Consider the following 11,782-nt stretch of genomic DNA (forward strand, 5'->3'; position numbering starts at 1 on the left):
AGAATCCATTCCCTCCGTCATACCATTTGCAGTAAATATGGATAGTTCCAGTTTTTGTCGGTTAATTTCATCTAACTCCTCCCTCTATTTTTATTCTGTTCATACCAAGGTCAATTGCTCATAAGCGTAATCACAAACAAAACGCACGCGGTCTATTGTGTAACCTAGGTAAATCGTATTTGACAGTCCCGATTGGACACTCTGTTTTATGTAAACATTAATACATTAATGATTGACAGTTTTAGATTACAATGTGTTCTACTGGACTTTTATTTATAAAATTATATATTATATTATATATTATTTGTATAGAGCAATGTTAAATTCTTAAATAGCCCGCCCGCTTAGCTCAGTAGGTAAGAGCGTTGGTCTACGAATCTCGGGGTCGCGAGTTCGATCCTCGGGCGGGGCGTATGTTCTCCGTGACTATTTGATAAACGACATTGTGTCTGAAATCATAAGTCCTCCACCTCTGATTAATCATGTGGGGAAGTTGGCAGTTACTTGCGGAGAACAGGTTTTTACTGGTTCAGAATCCAGGAATACTGGTTAGGTTAACTGCCCGCCGTTACATGACTGAAATACTGTTGAAAAACGGCGTTAAACCCAAAACAAACAAACAAACAAACAAATTCTTAAATTGTTAATTTCTTTACTTTTACAGTAGTTGTTGCACAAAATAGATGGATATTAAATACACTATTCTCTATATTTTTATATAATATTCCGTTTTTCATTATCATCTGACCTTGCTTTAACAGCAGCTTCAAACTCAGATTTGTTAACGTTTTTTACCGCTAAATGAATGAAACTGCACTGCTAGTCAGGTTCTATAAACAGATGGTTTTTATTTTCAGAGATAGCAAATTAGCAACTAATAGTATACTGTTGCACTACTGAGAAAACCTTTATCTGTTCCAAACGTATTAATCACTGAAAAGCGGGTACTAGAAACTAATAGTTTATTCAATGATGCAAATAATCACGGGTACAAAAATATACCGTTTAAATTGCTAAACATAAATTCTTTCAACGAAACTTTTAAGTTGAAACATTCGGTCAATGGTGATTTAACAATGTGTGCGATATTTGTATATAAATTGCAAGGGTGTTTTCAACGCAGTATAAAACGCATAATATTTTGATCAGTTATATAATACTAGTATGATTGATCTACATTATTGATAATGAATATATTTCTACTTGAAAAGAAATGTCGGAATATATACAACTAAATATCAGTATTTATATTTAATAAGGTTTGAAAAAAAAAATGTTTATAGTTATACCAACCCGGTAGTAAATATCGTCGTAAAATAGAGTCAATTTACAATTTATTAATTTACATTTTAGTCGCATTAATGTTTAAGTAAACAGAGGATACTAAATGCTGCCATTAGAGGTAGGTAAAATGATTATAACATTCTGATACTAAAGCATTCAGTAAATAGGTCAATGAAAGGTAAAAAAATGTCAAAAAATTAGGCTTTATTTTTTTTCCCATAAGGTTTGGATATTTTGGTATTACATGTATGTATTTGTTGGGGTAGGTGGGGTGGGGGTGGGGGGGGGGGTGGGGGTAATTATCTCAAGACTATGGGTATTTGATATGCATCAATGTATCAGATTAAAAACAATAACACACTTTAAAGGAGCCATACTATGATTTGCGCTGATCTAAAAAAATGTAGATCAAGATGTTGCAAAATTTTATTAATATAACGCTATGGACTGGTCATATAATGAAACTTTGACAAGTCCTTTTTTTTTTACATTTTTGTTGGGGTTAACGTCGCACAGACACAATTATAAATCATATGACGACATTCAAGCTTTAGTAGACCCCAGAAGTCCCCCGTGCACTATTTCATCATTTCATGACGAGCGAGCACATGGGTAGAACCATCGACCTTCCGTAAGCCAGCTGGATGGCTTCCTCACACGAAAAATTCAACGGCCCGAGTCAGGCTTGAACCCACATCGGGGAAGGGCAAGCGATCTGAAGTCCTTAACAACTCTGCCACGGAGGCCCCCGCCTGTGTATGATATATAATTCTGAAATTTGCTAAAACATCATGCAAACCCTCGTCAATATTGGAAACTGAATACACTTAATGAAAGAAAATTTTGTTAAATGTGATTTAATGACGCAATTTACCAGTAACGACAATTATCATTCATTCGCCGACTAGGATAAAGTAGTTACTAGTTACAGATCTATATCAGCAATAACTTGTATGGGAAAGGTCATGGAACGTATCGTTTTTAAATAATTTTGCATTTGCATGAATGGTGAAAATCAATTTATACATAATAGCCAGGACTCTGAGTAACAAAAAGTCGCTCCGTTAACGAAATTTAGTGCCCAGCAGGTAATACATAAGACCTCGATTGTTCCAAGTAGCTAAATCCCCTTATTTTGAGAAACTATTGATTATTTTACAGTACCGAATTGCGAAATCGATATTTTTTTGCAAGATGGCGTCCAATATGGCGGCGATACATTTCTACGCTGGTTGATGTCTTTGCATTGAGATTGCGGGTGTTTGAAATAAGATTTTAAGAATATGTTTCCCCATCTGAAAGTTAAAAGACTAAATATTTTCACAGAAAACAATGTAAATATGTATAACGTATAAATATCACATTTAACTGTCAAATGCAGGAGAAAAATGCATTTTAATAAAAGTTGGCAGGTACATTTTTACAAAATGTGATTGATTCAAGCTTTAACAATACATATCATAAACACTTTTGTGATTTGTAGTGTATGCCCAGCAGCAAGATTGTAAAGGGAGTTAGTTTAAAAACATTTTCCGCTAAATTATTCCATCTTTGACATCGTACACGACTCGAGCACACGACCTCAGTATTTCACGCTAATTAGGTATATGTCTTTGGATTAGATAAAACGTTACAATAATTTTGTTTTCTTTCCAATCAGATGTAGATTCTTTTTTTCTCTTTTATTTTAAAAAATGAAATTTGAATTACATCAGACTGTAAATTTGTTCACTGGTATTCGGATACGCCTATCCGAAATGTTAATGCTGACATTCTTGCGTAGGATAGATGCAATATTGTGCTGTGCTTTCAGTTTAAGTATAATATTTTTAAAATAACAATGAAATATATTAAGTTCAGGGTTTTTCTGAAATTTACATTTTTTTCAGATAAATGTTCAGTACGAGTGCTATATAACGGCCTCTGCAGACAATGTCTCAAGAGCAGATACGGAAAATCGTAATGATTACTGCATTGAATGTGACAACTGCGGTGAACTGGACTCTTGTGTAAACTGTAGTTACTGTGGTAAACCTTTCTGCATCTCCTCGTGCCGCATACCTCATGAAACCACTTGCAGTAGAAGATCAAGGCTTGAGGCAGAAATTACATTGAACCGGATTGTATCTAGGGACTCATTAGAAATTTCCAACGCAAATAATGTTCACTCGTTACAAGTTCCTGAGTGTAATGAAAAGGACTGTCTTGATTATCTGTTGGTGACTAATGGCAACTACTGTAATCCAGGTTTGTTTGCTGTTACATTCGTATAGTTTACTACTTCTAATAGTTTAATCGTCGTTTTCTCAATGTCGTCTGCACCTTATCTTTATTATATCTTTAAACTGTGTTTTATAGCTGCTTATTCTTATTAAAACTTTGGAAACCTATTACAAACATATATTTAGATCCGTTTCATTAAATCTCTTGTGCAAAGTACGTGTCCAACTGTAAGGCCTATAACTGATATAATTTAGGGTTTCGTCTTAAATATTTTCTCATCTTGTGACATAACGTTGCGGAATGCCGTTCATGTGTTGAGGCATTCCATCCATAACGAATTGTAATAGAATATCAGTATTATTACATTTCTGTATCATAATCTTCTTTGGTTGAGTAATTAAGGTTTCGGACTAGTAACCTTTCATGATTTAACGTCATGGATTCAATCACAACAATAGCCGTATTCATTCCGATTTTTTTTTAACCCTTTAAAACGTTATTTAGACATGTCTGTTGCACAATTTTATAAATAAATGTTAAATGTTAAATATCTCTGATATATTTGCTGATATAATATTTTTATTAGATGTGAATTTCATTTTGACTGCAAATTTCAGTTAAAAAAATAACGACAGTCACAAACATTAATTGGGTAATGTGCTTTTAAAATGAAAAAAAAGAACAATTTTGGTTCGTTTTCACCAGATTATTGTTGTAAGGTGTCAATAAATATTTATTTTGTCAATAAGCAGTCGATATTAAATCAGTTACAGTCATGAAATATGAATCATTAATTGCCTCCTTTTGGTGATTTTTGGAGCTATTGGTCTTGGTGATGACCCTGTTTGGAATTTTACTATTTGAAAATTACTCATAATTGTAAAACGTACATTACATATGATTTCAACAAATGTATAGTATTTAAGGTGTTATGTATATGCTATTTCCCATTATGCTATTTCATCGCTTTTTTATATTCAAATTGATATTTTTGTTTGCTATAAAGCCTGTCCTAGTTTTGAGACACCATGTATGTCAATAAGTTATCTATATTCTATACGGTTTTCAGAAAGTTCTATCACAAAAACTAATAAACATTATGTTAAAATTATTTCAAGTCGTGACTAATTTCCGTTTTTCAAGACTCTTCTTTTTTATTTTTGGTGATACATGAATGTGCTGGAAACTTACATGAAGCTGTTTGAAGACAGATAGAACTTAAGTAAGATCATATTGAAAAAAAGTCCTGCATTTCTTTAATAATATTACAAGTTTAGACATTTAACATTTAATGAATTTACATAAACATCGTGGATTTAAGATATCTTTAAAAAGAGGATCTATGTTCTTTATACTAAATTCAGTTTGGATTCTGTGCAAAATATTTGATACTGATTGGATTTATATTTGATCAGGACAGGATTCGGACAATTGTTACATATTATATTTGGACATAATGGCTAGTAAACATTTTCAAGGTATTTGAAATGTTACTTTTCAAAATAAATCTTGTTATTGTTAATAGTTATTGGTTTGTTTTCTGTTACCTTTAGTATTTCCAGTAACAAGCAGTAACAAAGCATTCTAAATATTGCTTTTTATGGATGGAATACCTTACTCAAAGAAGAGAGAAAAAGAATTATGTGCCGTTGTGAATATTTTTGTGTAGTGATATATTTCTTATTTCTTTTTTCAGTTTTGAGGTATAGTCTATGCATCTTAGCAATATCCATGGTGATTCTGGGTTTTGCTACAGGTGATATTTACTTGTTTACTTCCGCATTTTACTAGTATTCTGATAATTGAAAAATAAATGATAATAAGTTTAAAACTATTTTCTCTAGTTATATGATTATGTGCATTTTCATCAGAAATTGGAAAAAGACTTTTCTGAATGTGAAATATATTATTTTTAATAGATTTATGTCTAATAAAAGACGTGAAATACCTTAAAATCTTAGATGCAATTATATAAATTGTTTCAAAATTACTAGTAACGTGTTAAAACACCAAATATTATCTTTTATCTTCAAAATTTATTCAAAAGTAGACCTCGCCATAAAAAACATAACAGTAAGGCATCTGGGATATAATTATTTCTAAAAAGCAATCATATTTGAGAACGGGTAGCTTCTTTTCTACGATTTCAGTGTCAATTCCTGGTGGTTTTCTTTTACACAAAATGTCAAATTCTATGTGTTTCCTTTTTACATAAAATGTCACATACTCGGTTGTTTCCTTACACAAAATGCCACATTTTTTGATGTTTTTCTTTTTTAATTTACACAAAATGCCAAGTTCTTGCTGTTTTACTTTTAACGCAAAATGCCGAATTCTTTGTGATTTTCTTCGGCTAACTAAAAGATACTGTTTCTTTAACGATATGTAGGAATATGGAGTGTGACTGAGGGAAGCATAAATGTTCAGATTGGTGCATGTTTGTCGATGGTGAAGAGTCTAATTCAACTTGGACTAATATTCTGGTTGACATGTGTACATACCGGAAATGCTATCAACGCCCGGAAAACTGTTTATGGATCACTGCCTATGCTGTTAATTGTAATGTTTACAGTTATTGGTATGTTCGCTTTTTCGATAGATGTCTTCCACAAAAACCCCATTCAACGTTACAAAATATTTTGCACGCGTCCTTATTTTAATATTGACTATAAACAATGCAAACGTATTGAATAGTGACTATAGACAATGCAAACGTATTGAATAGCAAGTTTTTATCATTGACCAGCAAGCCGTTCATTAAGTGTTTTATTACATGACGGCAGTTATCAATTTTCACACTTTTTTTAAGTTTTGATTTAATAGTCCAGTAAAACTTTGCTGATTATATAAACCGTGACATAGCACTAACCATGAACCAGCGATTTATAAAGTAGTCAAGTAAAACTTTAATTAATATCCTTCACGAAGTTGTGAAATGACCTAAATGTATTACCTCAGTTCGAAAAATAGCAGCTCTAACGCGAACATTCTGTTAAATTAGCTCAAATTTTAGGATTTTATTTTGTACCCGGTTTAATAATTGAAAAAAAAATGAGAGTTGTAAATTAAAAAAAAATATTTCGTTTCCATTACTTGCCTATTTCAGAGATGATATTTGTCAATACCCCGGACGAAGACCTACTAACATCCGGTCTGTTTCTTCGAATTTTCGTAATCATAGACTGTGTATATGGTGCCGCTATTGTGGTTATTGTACTGATGCTGGTGGCCAGATGGTCCAGGAAAAAGAGAGGAATGTATGACTTCAATGCTGAAATAACCGGATACAGAAGAATGGCAGTCTTTTCAACAGGAATAAATAGCACAAGTTTAAGAATGTGAAAACATTCAGCTGAATCATTATATGGTCAATTTGTTTTAGTCTAATAATACTGTATATATGTGACTAGTTTCAGATTTTATTACAGTATCTTACTCGAAAATTCTCATATCCCTTTGAAATCGTGTAAGCTATTAGTTTTTTTTTTTTTTTGTTTTTTTTCGTGACTTGAATATCCAACTTCTTGAGTCTAACTGCAGAACAACCTTCAGATTATTGCACATAATGGTCAGTCGAAATCACGATAAAAAAAAGGTTATAACAGATGATCCTGTAAACTTCATACTTGATAGTTCTTAATTTCATTACATTACAGACTTGTTTTAGAACTACGGAAGGAAATTAAAGTAAAGTTTTTGATAAATTGTATATCATTATTGTTCATGTTTATTTTTATTATTATTACTGTTATTATTATTATTATACCATATTTGTATAGCACTCTTCTCATAAAAAATAATATACGTTCAAAAGTGCTTAACAATAGAATGTGCATACATGAACAATAAATATTGATGAATAAAAATAAAAGCAATGATACGTATCAATTATGCAACTCAAGATACGTGTTAAAATAATCAAATGATAATTGAAATGAATAAATGCTAAACAGTAAACACAGGCTAATACATGAAAATTAAAACAATATCGCACTATCAATATATTAATGCATAAAACTACGAATAACACAAATTGTCTAGTTAAACACAAATCATATTTAAAACAACATTGAAGTGTTTAACGAGACTAAGAAAAGAATTAAGATTGGTAAGCAGATACAGCCAGACTATAACATGAGCCGCGCCATGAGAAAACCAACATAGTGGCTTTGCGACCAGCATGGATCCAGACCAGCCTGCGCATCCGCGCAGTCTGGTCAGGATCTATGCTGTTCGCTTTCAAAGCCTATTACAATTAGAGAAACTGTTAGCGAACAGCATGGATCCTGACCAAACTGCGCGGATGCGCAGGCTGGTCTGGATCTATGCTGGTCGCAAAGCCACTATGTTGGTTTTCTCGTGGCGCGGCTCACATGGGCATTGACACTGTCCATTGTACTTTACAAATTAATGTTTCAATGATGAGAGTGTTCCACAGTGAACTAGTCAACCGTATTTTACAGGGTTTCGTAATATTACATTTGATATGCGGTCTATATGATCGTCAATACAGCTGTAAAAGGTTTGAACACTAAACATACAATATGTCTTAAAACAGTTGGGTGATAACCTTTTAAAACTATAACGTTTTATAACAACTGCAAACCGACTCTGCAATTTCAACTGTTTGCATTGTTGGGATCAGATTTCCAGATAATATAGGCTTCTTGTAGAGCAAAATTTTAAGTTCTGGGGCCGTATTCATAAAGCATCTTAAGTATAAGAAATTGATTATTTACTTAAGTATTACTTAGATTAGAAATTTATTTTACTTAAGTATATTTGTTATTCATAAAAAACTTAATAAGTAATATTAATTCTTGTTTTATTGTGGACGAAAACATTAAAAAGCAACATTAATTTCAGACAGATACAACATGCACAATTATGTTTAAAGTGTTTTTATCTGAAAAACAACACTTTAATCGTACTCACCACGCTATTTTATTTTCTGACTTAAGTCATTTCTTACGTATCTTAAGTTTTAGCTGTTTTATGACTAGGAATTAAGTTTTTACTTAGACTTAAGCTGAAATCACCACAAACTTAAAGTAAAATCTTAAACTTAAGTCAAAACTTATACTTAATTAAGATGCTTTATGAATACGGCCCCTGATTGTAATGTTTTCATTAAGAGATCAAAATTTGCTGAACAGAAAGAGAGCGTATTATCGTCAGCATAGTCATAAAGGGTGCTTTTTGATAAAGTAAAAAATATCATTAATAAAAATGCTAAAGAGGAGAGGCTCTAATACGGAATCCTAGGGAACTCCTTTCTCTATATTTGTCCACGAGCTGACAATATCATAATATAATATATAATTTGTTGTTTACTTGAGGATAGATAGCTTGACAGAACTCTAACCGAATTTTCTCAAAAACCGTAAGTATAAAGTTTTTCTAATAAGATTGAAGATTGGATGTGGTAAACAATCAAAGGCTTTACACAGATCAATTCAAATTGCAGCGACATAATGATTTGGGTCCAGTGCTCTTATAAACTTAATAATGTTGTTTGGCAGCAATGAACCTTTCTGAATGCACATAAATATCATCAAAAATATTTTCAAAATAAGAGGTAAGTTGATCTGATAATATCTTTCAAAATTTTTAGATGGGTTCGCTAGGATACTGATTGGCCTTTAGTATGATTTACTTAAAGATCATTCTTTTTAAAAATTGGGGTTACATGGGCCTATAAAGTTATTAACCTGTCTCGAAAAACATTTGTGGAAATTGAAAAATTACTAAGTCAGTACAGAAGGATACATGAGATTCTTTTCCTAGTTTCAGAATTTTAGACGATATTGTATCAACACCTGTAGCCTTTTTTATCTTAAATTTATTCATAATTTCAGTAACGGTTTTTATGATCTGTTGGTTGAAAAGAAAAACTGTCGGAAATAAAAATCTTGTTTATTTATTTTATTTCATGATCACCTTCAAAGATATTGTCACTTTATCTGTTTTATGAATTTGAGCATGCGTGGTGGAGGGTCCTGCTTGTTTTGACAGGAGAAGAAATTATTTTTCTTTCGTGAAGAACAGACCTATCCATCAACTGTTTTTGGTTTGTACTGATGCCTAGTTATCACCAGAACCAATTCGGACCGAATGAGCCATACGATCATCGCTCGTACCTTTGATTGAAAACTCTTCCTCGATCTGTCAAAAACCGGAAGTCAGTCGTCGCAAAACCGGAAGTTGATTTACCTGTGATTTTCTTGTTAATTTTAAAAATGGAAACACCTATTTGCCTTTCAGTTTTGGATGAAGACATAACAAGGGCTAAAGTAAAAGAATCATTCGTTACTGAACGCTTCTTGTGATTTTCTACTCCAGCATATCAAGTGCATTCATTCAATGCATTGCTTTTCAACATGTTGTTATCCAACTCACCCAGTAGGTTCATTATCACTACCAGTACCAGACCCCCAGTGTCTCATTACTCACATGTAACCGAGAAGAAGCAGCATTATATTACAGAAGCAAGACATGCTATTTGTACCTCCCTATCATCCTTATCATCAGAGCTTATGATTGCCACCCAAATCTAGGACCTATAGCCCAAAATTTCGTGCCAGATATGCGGGAAGGCATGTAGGTGGTCCAAGACTATCCACTCTGTTGCCTGCAGTAACTGCGAGCAGTGGTTCCGCAAAGACTGCATGAAAATGAATACATTTGTCTATGAAGCCCTGGAAAACTTTGAAGTAAACTGGTACTGTTTTAGTTGTGGTATACTAAACTTTAACTAGAGCCTCTCCGATGATACATCAAAATTACCTCTCTGACTCATCCCGCTCCATACTCAACAGCACGGCCAACAGTTCTGTAGATACTGGCCCCCCTCAACAATCATCATCACCAAAAGTAACAGTTCCAAAGCTTAACAGACACCAGAAAACCAACATCAGAATCCTTACTATCAATTTCAAGAGTATCAGGGCTATGCGGGAAGATTTCTGGCAACTGCTGCAGTATTTTGATCCAGACATTGTCATCGCAACAGAGACATGGCTACAGGGGTCTATGTACGAAAGAGAGGTGCTGTCTGCCAACTAAAGATTTGCAGCACGAAAAGATCCCCCCACAGCCCACACAGCGGTGTCGCCATTATCACCAGATGCAACATTGACACATCACAGATCGATGTAGAAACCCAGGCAGAATTTGTAGCAGCATCAATACCGTGCCAAAGTCTAAAGAAACCGCTGATCATCTGTGCAATATACCACCCAACAGATAACAATATGGACACTATGAAGGAGATCCAAAGGTGTATAGGCCTATGGACCATCCACAGCACCCACAAGAACAGCACCCTCTACATAAGCGGAGAAATTCCAACTTTCCAGATATTGAGTGGGAAGACAAAGTGGTAACAGGAAATAGATACCCATTGCCTCTCAACCAAATGCTTATTGATATGCTCCAAGACGCCCAGTGCAAACAAATACGGTAGTCAACTTTTCAACAAGAATCAATAACACCCTTGACATCTTCATCTCTTATCTCTTTTGTAATATCGAAAACGACTTCGTCAAGGCACAGCCAACCTTCGTGCAACAGAACCATCTGCAGACTATCGCATAGACATCAATGACATGCACGGCAAGTTTAGCCCACCGTGAAGACAGTTTGCTGATGACTCCCTACTTTAACAAGTGATAAAGGCAGAAACAGACTCCACAGCCTTTCAGGATGACCTTGACCGCTTGCAGGAATGGGAGAAAACCTGCCTGATGGAGTTCAACTCAGACAGATGCGAGTTGGTTCATCCATGGTAAAGAATTACGGTCCACCAAGAAGGCAAGGTGCCTTGGCGCCACACTTTCTGATAACCTCTCATTGAACAATAATATTAACACCATCTGCTGTAAGGCAAACAACACCATTGCCTTCCTCAGCCGAAACCTGTCTTCCTGCCCCAAGACCATCAAGGAGGCTAGCTACAAAACATACGTAGGCTACAAGTGGAATACGCACCCACCATCTGCGACCCATACACCCAAGCCAATGTGACTAAAGTTGAAGCAGTTCAACGAAGAGCCGCCAGATATGTATCTGGAGATTATTATCATAGGAGCAGCGTTACTGCTATGCTTGAGACACTCGGCATGGAACCACTACAGTTCAGAAGAAAGCAGGCCAAGGTTGTCATGTTGTACAGAAATTGCCAACAACCTAGTAGCCATTCCAAGAGACACTTGTCTGAAACCTCAAGGATCTTCCACGATTTGTTGTTCCTTTCTGTCGCATCAACGCCATGAAA

General features: G+C 34.2%; 1 protein-coding gene across 1 annotated transcript; it reads left to right on the top strand.

Moving 5' to 3' along the window:
- The first annotated feature begins 1,300 nt into the window (after positions 1 to 1,300).
- LOC128546919 (uncharacterized) lies at positions 1,301 to 7,655 on the top strand. The gene is made up of 5 exons (XM_053518323.1): positions 1,301 to 1,402; positions 3,174 to 3,531; positions 5,204 to 5,263; positions 5,897 to 6,085; positions 6,614 to 7,655. The coding sequence occupies exons 1-5, from the start codon at positions 1,388 to 1,390 to the stop codon at positions 6,847 to 6,849; spliced, it is 858 nt and encodes a 285-aa protein (XP_053374298.1). The 5' UTR covers positions 1,301 to 1,387; the 3' UTR covers positions 6,850 to 7,655.
- The last annotated feature ends 4,127 nt before the right edge of the window (positions 7,656 to 11,782 follow it).

The sequence above is a fragment of the Mercenaria mercenaria genome, chromosome 11 (assembly GCF_021730395.1).
Source record: "Mercenaria mercenaria strain notata chromosome 11, MADL_Memer_1, whole genome shotgun sequence".
Classification (NCBI taxonomy): Eukaryota; Metazoa; Mollusca; class Bivalvia; order Venerida; family Veneridae; genus Mercenaria; species Mercenaria mercenaria.